Raw genomic sequence first — 16,782 nt, forward strand, 5'->3', positions numbered from 1 at the left:
ACAAGTTTGATAAGTTTGTATTATAGAGAATATGACATATACATGCATGTAAGTAAGTTGGTTATCTGTAGAACAAGAATTCCAACTTAAAAATAAATGACAAAAATATATATATTTCAAAAATTGCAATATGAAAGAAAGAACGATACTCAAGAATGTATAGAAATTAAATTGCATACAAAAATTATATAAAACAATTGTGAAGTAAAAATATTCATAACAATCATGATGAAAAATCATTACGATAACGAACTGTGATAAACCTGGTATATGAAATCTTAAAATCAATTTCAAAATCCAAAGTGATGTGACCTACTTGCTGACGTGCGGAATCCCTATGGACTGATTTTGGATTTCTAATGTAAATGTGTGCAATTATTTTTATTGTGAACTTTATATAGGGAAAGTAAAAATAACGCATTTCACCAATCCTAGAAAGGAGTAGGGTAAACACAGACCCCTGGAAACGCCAAAGGTGGGATCAGGTGCCCAGAGAGAAAAAGCATACCTAGTAAGACAATGTTGAATAGTTTGAAAAAGAAATCTTCTGAAGCATCCAAGATAATCTCATGCTGTAAGTGAATTAGCATTCATCTTTACTGAATCGTTTATTTTAAGTTGCAGGGATATACACTTTAAATGCACCAGTAGTGGCATCTTGCTTTTCATCTACATGTAGTTATCGTACCCAGCACGTTACAATCATTGAAATTCACTACGAATAGTGTAGGTCAGAATGCATGAGTATCCTTTTTGATGATTTTAAATTTTGAAGAATACACTGAGACAAATGAACACATATTTCTTAGAAATCATTTCTTAAAAACACATTGCTAAGTCTATGAAATGTTGTACCAGTGTGTAGAAAACTTTCGACAGAAATCGGAGAAAATCTAAATTCTTTAAAGTGCTCTCTGAATACATCAAACCATTTTTGGAAACCAGAACGTCTTTGAATCTTTTTATTGTCTATACATGTTCAGGAATTCGCCCCGTCTAGCAAGGAACCAGCCCAAACATGAAAGGAATGGAGCCCAGTCTTGTAAGGAATTAGCCTTATCTTACAAGACATGTAGGGAATGGAGCCCAATCTTGAAATATAGTTCAGTGTGTGTATATATGTAAGCATAAAAAATAAAATGGAAGATGAATGAGGTATCAATGAATCTTTCCCGTACAAGATCTCGTATGTCTGTCTTATCTATTCTTGTATGGTGTGACCCCAATTTTTGTAACCCCCACCATTTTTCTGCAGTGTGTGAATGTTTTTGCGAACAGTTCTTCGTAAATTCAGTCCCTGACTCTTTCGTTTGGCGTATTTGTTTCCAGCATGGCTTCTATCCATGTCATGTTTGATTTTATTAGCAGCCTCCCTAATCATGTCTTCATTGCAGTATATGGGATCGTCTTCATCCTCCTCTGCACTTTCATTACCGCTCGTTGTGTCATCTGTCTCGGGAGACCTTGTCAATTCCCTAATCGTGTCCTTTATGTCATATGTTTTACGTTTGAATAGTTCGGTTATCGATAAAATGTGAAGAAATGTTTCGTATCTATGCATTAACATTCCGAAGAACTGCAATAACAAAAGTATAGTAAACACAATTAGGAAAACAAAACCAAGCGGCTCGATGATGACTGGGGGACCGGAAGTCTGAGTTATTGTGATATTGATGATGTATTTCGCTTCATTCATTGCTGTCATGATCGCAAGCCAAAGCGCATTGAGGAAGAAAAATCCAAAGGCTACTTTGTTTCTTAATTCGGCAAGCATTTCTTTGTCTTTCTCTTCTTTTTTCTTGTCTGCTTCTAGGGGATACAGGTACTGATGTATTAAACCTTTCCAGAATGTTTCCTCAGTCTGGTCTAACGTGGAAGGCGTAGATTGCAGAACATTTTCCATCGTCCACGAAGCCTCATCTAATTTATTTGGATCTACCTTTGGCATTCTGTGACGTCTGCTTTTCAGCAGTGACTTCTTCCCGACAACCTGATCAGGAGCTGGATCTGTTTCATCCTTGCTCTTCTCGAATATGTTTTGAACGGACTCCAAAGATTTTAGAATTATAAGATTGTTCATCCAACGAAACATGGAGAAAAAAGCCTCAGAGCATGAACCCCCAGACACGTTCGTATCCTTCACTTGTTTTATCATACCACTAATCATTTCTGTGGTAACAAAATCGATTTCATCTTCCGTCTCTTTCTTCTTATTCTTCTTTCGGTCTTGACCAGCATTTTCTAAGACCGCGGTTTTATTTTCTCTTGTACCCCAAGAAACATTGTTCAAGTTGCAAATAGCATAGATTATCAGAAATAAATATCCAGCTGGAATGCAGATGAAGTAAAGAACACCCCAGATAAGATCGCCGAGCTCGTGTGGATGAAGCAGGCCTGCGATTAAGAACGAGCCAACGAGAATGTAGAAGAATATTCCTGTAGGGGTGTACCAACCCTCGCTGGCAATCGACACCAGTGTACCCACAAACACCGCCATCATCAGAAGGGAGTAAACGGCGCTCAGAACCATGGCGCAGTTTAGCTGTGTATTTGTTTTACATTTCAAACAAATGAAAATGAAAATTATTGTCGGGCCGTATGTTAAAAGATAGGCTAGCCAAGCAGTTACACCGAATACTGAAGCTACTGCAGATTCCAACGCAAGCAAGACTGTTGACGGACCAAGAACGGAGGAAACAAACAGGATTATTTGGTAAAAAATGTAAAAGTACGAAATGTTTGGGTTCACTTTGGTCGTCCGGGCATAACTCTGTAACAAGTCCATGATGTTTGCCATCGTAGATGGCATCCATCTTCTTCTTTGGTTGAAAAATTCTTTAAATTCCTCCGGAGCAAAGGTTATGGCTTCTGCTGCAGCACAGTATTCAATTTTATATCCTTGTTGTAGCATGAGGGTGCAAAGCCATCGATCTTCCCCTGTAATAAAATTTAAACATGAAGTTTATAAACTAACTCTACGATAACAGTACTGCTAATCGCATGTAATGATCAAGAAACACCATCTACAGCATCTATGCTAATCTGTTTACATGTTTTTCGTCATTTTAAAAGTCACAATAAATCCAAGTCAACTAAATTGTGAGAGGTCACACTCGTATTTTATTTATTTGCATTCCATTGTATATAAAACCAACCTTTTTCTAGAATAAACTTTATAGTCATTTGTGAGCCAAATTCATTAAGGTAATTTACGGTACAAAATTAATTACTTGCGAATCCTAATTATAATACTACGTAACCGTAACTGAATTTATACGACACGAGTCCTGCAGGCTTGAGTTTAAGTTTCCTTTACTTGAGCAGTAGAATTCGAGTAAAATCTCAAGTTTCGACATAAGTTCATTTCGAGAAATCCAGGTCTGGCCTCATTGTATAACAATGCACGATAAACATCTTGCAGGAATCAATTACGTGACAAATGGACCCTGATTTTCATTTCGGTCAGGAGTTTTCCGCTTATTCTAAGTGAGACAGATTGTTCTTCACCAGGAAAAGTTAACGAGCAACCCTTAGTCTTACTACACGGCATACCTCCCAAGCCAAGGGTATCTGATCCGCTCCGCCTCTATGAGGAGAGGAGCGGATCAGAAACCCTTGACTTGGGAAGATGACTACACGGTGGAATTCAACGGTTCATTCAAAAATGAAACTTCATTAAAGTAAACTTTTCAATCTGAAATCTATTGATAAAAAAATTGAAATATCTTGATGACAAACACAAATACGGATCCTTATATAACCTATAACAAATCGTGTTTTCCAGTTGTCAGAATAAATTCTGACGTTTTTACCTTGGTCATACTGCAGGAAGTGACGCGCCTCTGTCGGAAGTGTAGCGTATGTTCTCATTACATTGTCGTCCATTAGGGCTTTCACCCGGAACAAACTGAAACATCCCGGACTACATAAAACACACCCAAACATGTGTTCGGCAGACTTCTGGAGCCAGTGGCCGATGGCATACTCAAACCTCTGATACCACACCACTGGGCCTGTCAACAGATTATAAAATCGCTGAAATGTAGTCGAAATCCTATTCCATGCATGTACATAACCAAAGATAGAGTAATGACTTTATAGTTTCCTTTCTAAAGTTTGTAAAGGTGAAAATAACGAACATTTATCAATTTAATAACTCCTATAAACAATACAAAATAGAGAGTTGGGCAAACACGGACATCTGGATATATTAGAGGTGGGATCAGGTGCCTAGGAGGAGTAAGCGTCACCTATTGACAGGTCACATCCGCTGTAAGCCCTATATCTTGATCAGGTAAACGGAGGAATCCGTAGTCAAAATCAGTGTGTAAAAAACGGCCTAACAATAGATATGAAACACATCAGACGACATTTGAGCCACTTGTTTTTCAGTAAACTGCCTCGATTTAAAGACCGATCATATGTAGAACAAGCTAGAGCGTATCGAATCAATTGAGAGATATAAACACTACATGCAGGTGATAATGGAATATTGCTACATAAATATGGGAGAAGCCAGTCATGTCATCCCGTTTGTCATAAAGCTGAGTTGTTAGTTTGCCGTTAACATCTATAATCAATAAAATATTTAAGTACGAAGAAGATGTGGAAAACTCTGTGGTGTGTGTTAATTTGATTTCACTGGGATATATTGAATTGATAGATTGAATCTTGTTTAACGTCCCTCTCGAGAATCTTTCACTTATATGGAAACGTTACCATTACCGGTGAAAGGTTTCAGTATTTGAGCAGGGCGGTATCTTTATCGTGCCACACCTGCTGTGACATGGTACATCGGTTTTTGTGGTCTCAACCGTAGGATCGCTCCATTAGGTCGTCTATTACAACAAGCAAGGTGTACTGAGGACCTTATTCTAACCCGGATCCCCACAGGAATATATCGAATGGACATATGAATGAAAAAGATTATTGTTAATGGTTAAAGTGCCGTTGATATATCTAAATGTCGAGTTGAGGGCCACAGATAGATATTTTTTCTTCTCATGAAGAAGCTTTTGGATAAATTCTCCTTCGTAAGAATACAAGAGGCCCATGGACCTAGAATCGCTCTTCTGATACATTGTAGAAGAGGCAAAAATTCTCACTAACCAAGATTCATCAATTAACAAAGTTTGATGATGTTAAGTCAAATAGTACCTGGAAATTTAAATGTAACTGTTCGAAAGTAGGTCATGGTGACCTACATTTTGGTCGACACACTCTGACGACTCAAGACCCATCAACTGACAAAGTTTGATGATTGTAAGTCAAATAATATCTGAAATATTCAAATATAGCCGTCAAAATCCCCCCAAAAAGGTCACGGTGACCAATGTTTTAGTCAACACATTCTAAAGACTCAAGATGCATCAACTGACAAAGTTTGATGATCCTAGCTTTCATAGTGTCAAAAATATGCATCTAAAATTGAAAATGTGAAATTTGAATGTCTCCAAAATTCAAAGAGTAGATCACTGTGTGCTACTTTTTTTTATAAATATGTTTTAGGCCTCTAGACGCATCAACTTGCAAGGTTTGATGATTCTAAACCTCTCGGTATCTGGAACAACAACCTAAAATGTATTCATAAATGATTAGCCATAAAATTCAGAAAGTAGGTCATGGTGACATACTTTTCACATGACGCAGTTCAAGGTCCCATGATCCATCAACTGATAATTTTTGATGATCATAGGCATAAAAGTGTCCAAGATATGCATCAAAATCCATTTAATAATAATTACCTGCGAAATTCAAAAAGTAGGTCACCATGACCTACTTTTGAGACAACATGATATTAAGTTCTAAGATGCATCAACTGACAAAATTTGATGATCCTAGTCCTTATACTAAGCAATATATCAAAGTTTTAACAAAACAAAATTTAAGGTCAACTTTGAAGTGACCTTGAGACCACACCCTTTGCCCCAGGATGATGCCTTGAACAATTTTTTATCTACAACCTATCCTCATCTTTATGCATAAATTTGGTGATATTTGCCCAGTGGTTCTCGAGAAGATTTTTTAGCAACCACTACTTTTGTTTGCATTTTCCTAATTATCTCCCCTTGTGAAAGAGTCACAACCCTAGTGTTAGTACAAATGTAAGCCCTTGGGCCAAGGATACCCTGTGACAAATTTGACAAAAATTGGTCAAGGGGTTCTTGAGATATAGCCCTTTTCCCAAAAAGTTGATGTACACCGCACACCGCACGTCAGACATATGGTCATATAATTAGCTCTTTGAGCCTTCGGCTCAGAAGAGCTAATAAAAACAGGTCGGCGATGAAGGGAACACAATTCGTGCCCATAGGAATTCCAACATACTGCCGAAAGATCTGGTCACCAATGACTACGAATATCTCATCAATGAGTACTTATGCTCAAAATCAGAGTGGTGTTTAACAAAAAAAATTGTTTTGAATGATTGATCGCTAGAAATGAATATTTACTTTTTCCATTTTTGTTGAAGAAGCAACTGTTTATGATGTCTAAAATTCTATTTTTGAATTTATCATGAGGATTGGTTTCATAAAGCGTTGAAAGGTCATACGTTTTAATGCTTTTGATTTGATAAAGGTTTTCTGATTTCTCTCAAATTTAATATTCTTATTTCTAAATATCGAATTCACATTTTATTACACCACTTTTGATAAGTTTCTCCTTCACAGCTGTCAATATTTTTCGCGAGGAGCAAAGCTAAGAGTGTGGTAGAACATGTACTGGATTCAGCTACATATGTATGTATCTATGTTCGTCAGGGTTTTTGTGAAGTTTGGGAATCCAGTATAGATACAGTAACTCATATTAATCCGTCCTATTGACTGGGATTTAAAACTGAAGCATTATTTTGAAGACTTTCATCTTTTGAAAGGGCATTTGGAGTATAAGTACGATTACCAAATTTGGAATTTATGCCAAGTTTGTTTAAAATACGGTTGTAATAATGAGCCTTACAAACAAAGACAATCTTGTCAGCTGGAACCAAAACATACCAGTATTCCTCACGTAACCTATAACTTGAACTATAATTTCTAGCATTTATTTTCTAGATTTTGATTTTCATATATAGATACATGTATATGAAATGTATATGAAGATATATATTGAACAAGGAGGGGAATGGGAGACATTAAAAACAGGCTTTCTAAAGCAACAAACACCTTTACCAGGCTAAAGAAAATATGGACTAGCAATAACATTAAAAGGAAAACCAAATTCAAATTCTACAAAACACTTGTAATTTCAGTACTTTTATACGAATGCGAAACATGGACAATGAACAGGGGAGATAACAAGACGATAGACACATTCCAGAGCAAATGCATAAGAAGGATAATTGAGATAAATGGGAAGATCGGGTGAGAAATGAAAACCTACTACAGAGAACAAAAATGAGACTAATAGGTGAGGAAGTGGCAAGAAGATAGAAATTTCTTGGACACACACAGAGACAATATCCTACCAGTGACCGTAACATCGCGCTAACATGGGCACCAGACGGGAATAGAAAGCGTGGACGACCGAAAACAACATGACGCCGCACAGTAGAAAAAGACAGGACAGATGCTGGCTGGCAATTATGGAACGAAGCAAGAACAGCATCATCCTACAGGAATTGATGGAGATGCTCCGTGGAAGCCCTATGCACCACCAGACACGAGGAGGATGTATAGATATGTAGATACCTGATCCCCCTGGTTTGATGCGACCACACGTTGCGCCAACTTTTGGGTTGATCTTCATGCGATCTATCAAGAGCTGAAGAGCTTCCGGTTGGAAGTCCACGTCACCATCAAGTGCCAGGATGTAGGTATTATTAGCCTATATAGAAAAACATTTTCAGCATTTGAAGTCATCGAAATGACCAAATATTTCTTTTTATTGTTAAATAATTGTTACTGTGATTTTTATTGGTCCAATGACAGAAAAAAATTACTGTTTGTTTTACACTCTCACTCAATAACTCAAATGTTGAAGGCACGTCAGAATAATCTTACCGTTTGTTTTACACTCTCACTCAATAACTGAAATATTGAAGGCACGTCATCAAAGTTCGGATTTGCTATGGTCGTTGGATTTTTCTCTTTCATTAGCAGTTCATATCCAACAAAGTAATACATGTACATTATCTGTAATAAAACACATTCATACATTATTTGTAATAAAACACATTCATATATTATTTGTAATAAAACACATTTATACATTATCTGTCACGTTTATACTTTATCTGTAATAAAACACATTTATACATGTGCATTAACTGGTGATGAAACACATTTATACATGTATATCTGTACATTTTCTGGTAATCAAACACATTCACACTTTGATTTTTCAAATATATGTAATTTCAAATTATCATTATCCATATTTCAGGGAGATGTATGAATGTAAATACAAACATGTCTTACATAGAGGGAATGAAAATAATGAGAATAAAAGGGTTTTAATAAACTTTAAATTCTGTTGGGTATTAAGTTATATTTAATTGTAAGGGACAGAACTCTTTTTAATGAACATATCACAGAGCATGCTATCTAATAGATAAATAGATAGATCGATCGATTAAATAGATAGATTGGATGGACGGACGGACGGACGGACGGATGGACAGACAGACAGACAGACAGATAGATAGACAGACAGACCAGCATTTACCTGTGACCATCGCTTCTTGTGACGTATTTTTTCCTTGTCTTTCAGGTGAACTATCAGTTTATTATCTCCCGGAAGTTTCCATTCCAGGCGGCCACCGTAAGGTGTGAGATATTTCTTAGGCGGATCCAGCACAACTTTCCTCTCATAAAAAGCACTATGAAGGAATATGTATATAAAGGAAATGCTCTTTCATATTCATATCAAGCTCAATTACAGGAAAGTGGGAAATGTAAGCTAAATCTGAAATAGAACCTCTAGTGATATATTGAATCTCATGCCCAAGGCCTGCCAAACTTTGCTTCATGTGTAGAATTACAAGACCTTCAAATATTAGAGCAAACTTATAGCTTTGAAAGCAAAGAGTTAGTGTCACACAGGCCAAGGACTCCCTCTTATTCACTTGCCTGTAAAATTGTGTGCTTGATTATGTACTTTGACAATCCATGAAAAAAATTCCCCATCGTATTTAAATGATTCCACAGTAATTGTGAAGAATCACTTTAGAATTCCTGAGAAGAGAGGAAATGTTTACAAATTGAGAATTTCTCTGATTGAGGAACAACTCTGACCTCTAAGTACCTAGACTACAGGAGCACGTCAACACTCCCAGTCTAGTCCCGTTTTCATTATAGAACCCGATAACAGATACTACTTTTCTAATAGCACATGAACAATGAAAACTTGCTACTGACATCCTAAGAAACGTAAGTGTTAGGATCCACTTCACACAAGTGTTAAACCCATGTGTGACCCACTTTACATAAACCATACACCTGTCATCGAAAAATTCAAGATGCCTGTTGACATACCTCGCTGCTTCATCCACAATTTCCATTAACTGTCTCACAAAATCATTTGGACCTCTTTCATTTGTTGACTTATTCGTTTCCATAGCATCATCAAAAGGAATGTGAGCTATACAAAATGAAATATATTACTTTTACAAGCAGAGAACGTCATCAGTAATACGTCATCACTTTTCGTGCTCTGACGTTTTACATGCAAATGGTCGCGTGACTTTTATGTTTGAAAAACATATATATTATCTAAAAAGGATATTAAGTAATAAGATTAACGCTGAAATAGTTTCACATACCTTCGAAAATATTTCCCTAAAGCATATGTACAGTAAGGTGTGACTACAACATTTTTATTACCTTCAAATGTGTAGTAATCCTGGTCGTCGTTCTTGAGCTCCGTTTTGCTGTATTCGTATTGGAATTGGTGGTGATCAAGTCTACAATGAAAGGTGACGATAACGAACAGTGATCAATCTCATAACTTCTATAAGCAATACAAAATACAGTTGGGCAAACACGGACCCCAGGATATACCCCCAAGGTGGAATCAGATGCATAGGAGGGGTAAGCATCTCCTGTCGACCGGTCACACCCGCCGTGAGCCCTATATCTTGATCAGGTACACGGAGTCATCCGTAGTCGAAATCAGTGTGCCAAGAACGGCCTAACAATCGGTATGAAACACGTCAGACAGCATTTGACCCAATGATAGGTTATATTGGCAAAGTTGATCGTTATAACGACCATAGATAAGTAACAGTGATTTACAAACCATAAACTGTTCACATTCACCCTTTATACTTATATCTGTTATAAACAATAGATTTAGAATACAAGCGCTATATATCATTCGTATGCAATGTGATAATGTCCTAGAAATTGATTCTAAGTAATATTATTTTTGAAACGTGCGTCGGTTTTTTCCAGATACTTTCGACATGCTTCGTAATCATTACCATTAACAAGAACCAGTACCCCTTTTCCTGCCTTTCTTTCTCCGTCTTTCTGTTTCTTTGTACGAATGGTTGTACAAATATGCTCATCCTCATTCATGCTTAACATTCATGTATATGTAAACTAATACCTGAATATTGATATCAGAATCTGCTTCATCCTCATTCATGCTTAACATTCATGTATATGTAAACTAATACCTGAATATTGACATCAGAATCTGCTTCATCCTCATTCATGCTTAACATTCATGTATATGTAAACTAATACCTGAATATTAATATCAGAATCTGCTTCATCTCTATTAACATTCATGTATATGTAAACTAATACCTGAATATTGATATCAGAATCTGCTTCATCCTCATTCATGCTTAACATTCATGTATATGTAAACTAATACCTGAATATTGATATCAGAATCTGTTTCATCCTCATTCATGCTTAACATTCATGTATATGTAAACTAATACCTGAATATTGATATCAGAATCTGCTTCATCTCGATCCTGTTTTCATGCCACATGGTAGCACAGATGTAGACTTTGGAATGCACGTTAGATTTCTCTACCTTTCCCTCTGTCTCTGAGGTGTTTCTCTTCTTCCGGCTGTGCAACAGAGACAGATCCACTAACGCACTACAGAAGTGGGGCAACACAAACAACTTGCTGGCGAACTCCATTCGGTCTTCTCGATGCCTGAACCACACATGACGGCAGAGCCAGGATTGCCCCACCCATCCAACGAAAAACACCACGAATAGTAACCACATTTCATCTGTCTTGAGTACTAGAAGGTCACTGGCGAAGCTAACACCTGTTTCGTGAAACACGATCAATATGATGACATATAAGGGAGTTGCAAGGGTCAGTGGTATTGCAAAGCCCATTATTTGCATTCTTAGTCTACAGGCTAAAACACCAAAATGGGTAGTCAGATAAGCACCTATGGTGTGTGCCAAATATGGACCAATCACAAGCCAATATGACACTTCGTCATCAGAGCATACAACAGTACTATTTGTTGTTGAGCTATTTAAAATTGTAGAATTGTTCAGAGATTGGAGACACATTCCGTTGGTTTGTGATAAGAATTTATCATAGGTATCCTTGATTCCTCGAATATTGGGACAAAACAATGTAGGAAACAAAGCAATTAAGAGAATTATTCTAAAGAAACTGGAAGCCATCTGTGAAATGACGTATCCTTTGTCCTTTATTCTCTTGTCTTTTTTATCTTCTATGAACCTCCTACACAGAAAGGAATAGGTCTCTATCCATCTTGCAGACAAAGTGAAGACGGATATTAAAATCCAGGCAATGAGCTCTCCATCACCCGGCATCCTCTTTCCAGTCTTGGGAGTGTTTGACTGAACAATGGTGTAAGGTACAATAATTAGAGCGGCCAATAGAAAAGTGAGGCATACAATATTAAGAAACTTTTTTATTCCTTTTCGAAACTGGCATGCTTTTCGACGGAAGTAAGCTATGAAATTGACAAGGGATGGAAGCAGAGGGACCCCCAATGTCACTACACATGTCTGGAGCGGATCAAGGTGAGGCATCACTTTGAACAGCATGCATCCAAGTCCGAAAAGATGAAGTCCCTCTCGTATGTTGACCTACAATAAATATGTGATACAGTAAAACACGGTTATTACGAACCTCCAGACACGGCGTAAAACAGTTGATTATAAGCAAGCTAAAACATGGTTATAAAAAACATTTGTTTTGAAGGTGTTCGTTATAAGCGTACTTTACTGTTTCATCACTTTTACAACTGTAGAACAGAGTATGTTCACAACTGATATTGATTAAAAATAAACATATTTATGAAATGGTTACGGTTATCAGTATCCATACTAACTGCTCACCATTATAAAACGCAAACATGAGGGACTCCTCCGATTTCCAAATAAGAACTGGCCGATACTCTGCAGAAACTTTAGAGTATCGGGCACTGCAATCACGAAGAAGAACAAGTATGAAATGAAATCCTGCGCCACTGTCCTCTGAAATAGTTTAAGAAAGAAACCGTAATCAAAATAAAAAATAGACACCTAATCCCACCTCTGGTGTTTCCAGGGGTTCGTGTTTACTCTACCCTAAATTTTGTATCTTCATTAGGATTTATGAGATTGGGCATTGTTCGTTATTTTTACCATTTGTTTTGGGGTGGGGTTTTTTTCATTTGGTATCAAAAAGATTAGTCGTCTTCCATACATGTACCGATTGTTAGGCCGTCCTTTACTTACGTATTTTAACTACAGATAACTCCGTTTACCTGATCAAGATATAGGGCTCACGGCGGGTGTGACCGGTTGACAAGGGATCCTTACTCCTCTTAAGCACCTGATCCCACCTCTGGTGTGTACAGGGTCCGTCTTTGCCCAACTCTTAATTATAAACTCCTTATGGGAGTTGTGAGATTGACCACTGTTCGTTATTTTCAGACACTTTGCATTATTCTGTTTACTTGATCAATATACAGCACTCACGGTGGATGTGACCGGTCAATATGGGATGCTTACTCCTGCTAGGCACTGCGTTTGCCTTACTCTTCATTTTGTACTTTTTATCACTGTTCGTTATCGTTACTGTTTCATTGAAATAGTATGTAGAGATTTTTTTCTTAAAAGGAACATGGTCATGATTCGTCATACTAATATGCAAGCACCCTTAAGTAGTGCAGAGTTTGTTCATATGTTCAACTCCCGTGGGTTAGATGGGACCACATTATGGAATCAAAGTTTTAAATGGAGAGATATACATGCATATAAACCTTCTTTACTCCGTTTGCATAATCGAGATATTGGTCTCACGGCGGTTGTGATCGGTCAACAGGGGATGTTTACTCTTCCTAGACATATATATTGGTTATGACATTGGTTTTATATATATATATATATATATATATATATATATATATATATATATATATATATATATCCAACGATGACTAAATATACATAATCCACATTTGCTTAATTACCCTTAGCGTTTTCGCCGTGTAGTTCAACTCTTCAGGGTGTAACAATTCAAAATACTAAATTGTAGTCATAGTTGTATAATCATATATATTGTCTATATTATTTGTAACTTTTACTTCAATGTTTATGTAAAAATAAAACTTACATTTGCAAATTTTCTATCATGATCTCCGAGCAGCGACGCCAGAATTTGTAGTCCGCCTCTAGTAACAATAACGCCCCCTATCAGCACCAGAAACAGGAAAACGTAGAACAGGAACTTGAACACCCTGAAGAACGTGTCTGCGAACCCCTCACAGCATTTGGAATCCGCAGGAAGTCGGTCTTTCCGAAATATGTCCCAGAGTGCATTGTTGTCGTCATGTCTGCTGAAATATTAATTCTTTTTTTTTTTAAATTGCAAAAATTCTGAATTATTGAGATACATCTTAAGGAAGGAAACTTGCAGTAATCGTCATAGGATACACATTTTGCATTTTATAGATTTGAAAACTCATTATTTCTTTGGCAAAAATTGCAGAGGCGGATCTAGGGGCGTTGCACCTTCCTTTGGTTGAACATATAGTCTTTCTTTGCCATTCTAGAGTTTTCAATTACCTCCTATTTGGGGGGTGGAAGAGGTACAAGGTTAGGTCGAAACTCTGCCCCTTGAAGATTTTCAGGATCCGCCACTGAATTGCATTCCAGATCTTAATCACACAAAACATGCACACGTATAGTTAAGATGATCAGGAACAGGACTGTTCTCTGTAGTACAGACCCCGGGAGTTTGTGTTAAAATGTTCCCTGTAGTATACAGACCCCGGGAGTTTGTGTTAAAATGTTCCCTGGTGTACAGACCCCGGGATTTTGTGTTAAAATGTTCCTTGGTGTACAGACCTCGGGAGTTTGTGTTAAAATGTACCCTGTAGTACAGATCCCGGGAGTTTGTGTTAAAATGTTCCTTGGTGTACAGACCCCGGGAGTTTGTGTTAAAATGTGACCTGTAGTACAGACCCCGGGAGTTTGTGTTAAAATATTCTCTGAAGTACAGACCCCGGGAGTTTGTGTTAAAATGTGCCCTGTAGTATACAGATCCCGGGAGTTTGTGTTAAAATGTTCCTTGGTGTACAGACCCAGGGAGTTTGTGTTAAAATGTGCCCTGTAATACAGACCCCGGGAGTTTGTGTTAAAATGTTTCCTGTAGTACGGACCCCGGGAGTTTTTGTTAAAATGTGCCCTGTAGTACAGACCCCGGGAGTTTGTGTTAAAATGTGCCCTGTAGTACAGACCCCGGGAGTTTGTGTTAAAATATTCCCTGGAGTACAGACCCAGGGAGTTTGTGTTAAAATGTGCCCTGTAGTACAGACCCCGGGAGTTTGTGTTAAAATGTACCCTGTAGTGCAGACCCCGGGAGTTTGTGTTAAAATGTACCCTGTAGTACAGACCCCGGGAGTTTGTGTTAAAATGTTCCCTGAAGTACAGACCCCGGGAGTTTGTGTTAAAATGTTCCCTAAAGTACAGACCCCGGGAATTTGTGTTAAAATGTGCCCTGTAGTACACACCCCGGGAGTTTGTGTTAAAATATTCCCTGAAGTACAGACCCAGGGAGTTTGTGTTAAAATGTGCCCTGTCGTGCAGACCCCGGGAGTTTGTGTTAAAATGTACTCTGTAGTGCAGACCCCGGGAGTTTGTGTTAAAATGTACCCTGTAGTACAGACCCCGGGAGTTTGTGTTAAAATGTTCCCTGAAGTACAGACCCCGGGAGTTTGTGTTAAAATGTTCCCTGAAGTACAGACCCCGGGAGTTTGTGTTAAAATGTTCCCTGTAGTACAGACCCCGGGAGTTTGTGTTAAAATATTCCCTGAAGTACAGACCCCGGGAGTTTGTGTTAAAATGTGCCCTGTAGTACAGACCCCGGGAGTTTCTGTTAAAATGTACCCTGAAGTACAGACCCCGGGAGTTTGCGTTAAAATGTTCCTTGGTGTACAGACCCCGGGAGTTTGTGTTAAAATGTTCCCTGAAGTACAGACCCCGGGAGTTTGTGTTAAAATGTTCCCTGTAGTATACAGACCCCGGGAGTTTGTGTTAAAATATTCCCTGAAGTACAGACCCCGGGAGTTTGTTTTAAAATGTTCCCTGTAGTACAGACCCCGGGAGTTTGTGTTAAAATATTCCCTGAAGTACAGACCCCGGGAGTTTGTGTTAAAATGTGCCCTGTAGTACAGACCCCGGGAGTTTCTGTTAAAATGTACCCTGAAGTACAGACCCCGGGAGTTTGTGTTAAAATGTTCCTTGGTGTACAGACCCCGGGAGTTTGTGTTAAAATGTTCCCTGTAGTACAGACCCTGTGAGTTTGTGTTAAAATGTGCCCTGTAGTACAGACCCCAGGAGTTTGTGTTAAAATGTGCCCTGTAGTACAGACCCCGGGAGTTTGTGTTAAAATATTCCTTGAAGTACAGACCCCGGGAGTTTGTGTTAAAATGTGCCCTGTAGTACAGACCCCGGGAGTTTGTGTTAAAATGTACCCTGTAGTACAGACCCCGGGAGTTTGTGTTAAAATGTACCCTGTAGTACAAACCCCGGGAGTTTGTGTTAAAATGTTCCCTGAAGTACAGACCCCGGGAGTTTGTGTTAAAATGTTCCCTGAAGTACAGACCCCGGGAGTTTGTGTTAAAATGTTCCCTGTAGTACAGACCCCGGGAGTTTGTGTTAAAATATTCCCTGAAGTACAGACCCCGAGAGTTTGTGTTAAAATGTGCCCTGTAGTACAGACCCCGGGAGTTTCTGTTAAAATGTACCCTGAAGTACAGACCCCGGGAGTTTGTGTTAAAATGTTCCTTGGTGTACAGACCCCGGGAGTTTGTGTTAAAATGTTCCCTGAAGTACAGACCCCGGGAGTTTGTGTTAAAATGTTCCCTGTAGTACAGACCCTGTGAGTTTGTGTTAAAATGTGCCCTGTAGTACAGACCCAGGGAGTTTGTATTAAAATGTGCCCTGTAGTACAGATCCCGGGAGTTTGTGTTAAAATGTTCCCTGTAGTACAGACCCCGGGAGTTTGTGTTAAAATGTTCCCTGTAGTATATAGACCCCGGGAGTTTGTGTTAAAATGTTCCCTGTAATACAGACCCCGGGAGTTTGTGTTAAAATGTTCTTTGGTGTACAGACCCCGGGAGTTTGTGTTAAAATGTTCCCTGTAGTGCAGACCCCGGGAGTTTGTGTTAAAATGTTCTCTGTAGTACAGACCCCGGGAGTTTGTGTTAAAATGTACCCTGTAGTATATAGACCCCGGGAGTTTGTGTTAAAATGTTCCCTGGTGTACAGACCCCGGGAGTTTGTGTTAAAATGTTCCCTGAAGTACAGACCCCGGGAGTTTGTGTTAAAATGTTCCCTGTA

At 38.4% G+C, this 16,782-nt stretch overlaps 1 protein-coding gene across 6 annotated transcripts in view; it reads right to left on the bottom strand.

Moving 5' to 3' along the window:
* Positions 1-16,782, bottom strand: part of LOC125657552 (chitin synthase-like) — a 70,541-nt gene continuing 53,759 nt past the window's right edge. For 4 of the 6 annotated variants that reach the window (XM_048888201.2, XM_048888205.2, XM_048888203.2 and 1 more), the window contains 10 exons: positions 13,553-13,775; positions 12,292-12,429; positions 10,892-12,039; positions 9,822-9,901; positions 9,474-9,579; positions 8,665-8,818; positions 8,001-8,132; positions 7,689-7,824; positions 3,813-4,013; positions 1-2,937 (listed from right to left, as the gene is read on the bottom strand). In XM_048888201.2, coding sequence (XP_048744158.2) covers positions 1,202-2,937; positions 3,813-4,013; positions 7,689-7,824; positions 8,001-8,132; positions 8,665-8,818; positions 9,474-9,579; positions 9,822-9,901; positions 10,892-12,039; positions 12,292-12,429; positions 13,553-13,775 — 4,054 coding nt within the window. In that variant the 3' untranslated portion in view covers positions 1-1,201. The remainder of the gene's footprint in view (positions 2,938-3,812; positions 4,014-7,688; positions 7,825-8,000; positions 8,133-8,664; positions 8,819-9,473; positions 9,580-9,821; positions 9,902-10,891; positions 12,040-12,291; positions 12,430-13,552; positions 13,776-16,782) is intronic. The other 2 variants (XM_048888202.2, XM_056149844.1) reach the window with 1 other exon arrangement.

Source organism: Ostrea edulis, chromosome 9, assembly GCF_947568905.1.
Source record: "Ostrea edulis chromosome 9, xbOstEdul1.1, whole genome shotgun sequence".
Lineage (NCBI taxonomy): Eukaryota > Metazoa > Mollusca > Bivalvia > Ostreida > Ostreidae > Ostrea > Ostrea edulis.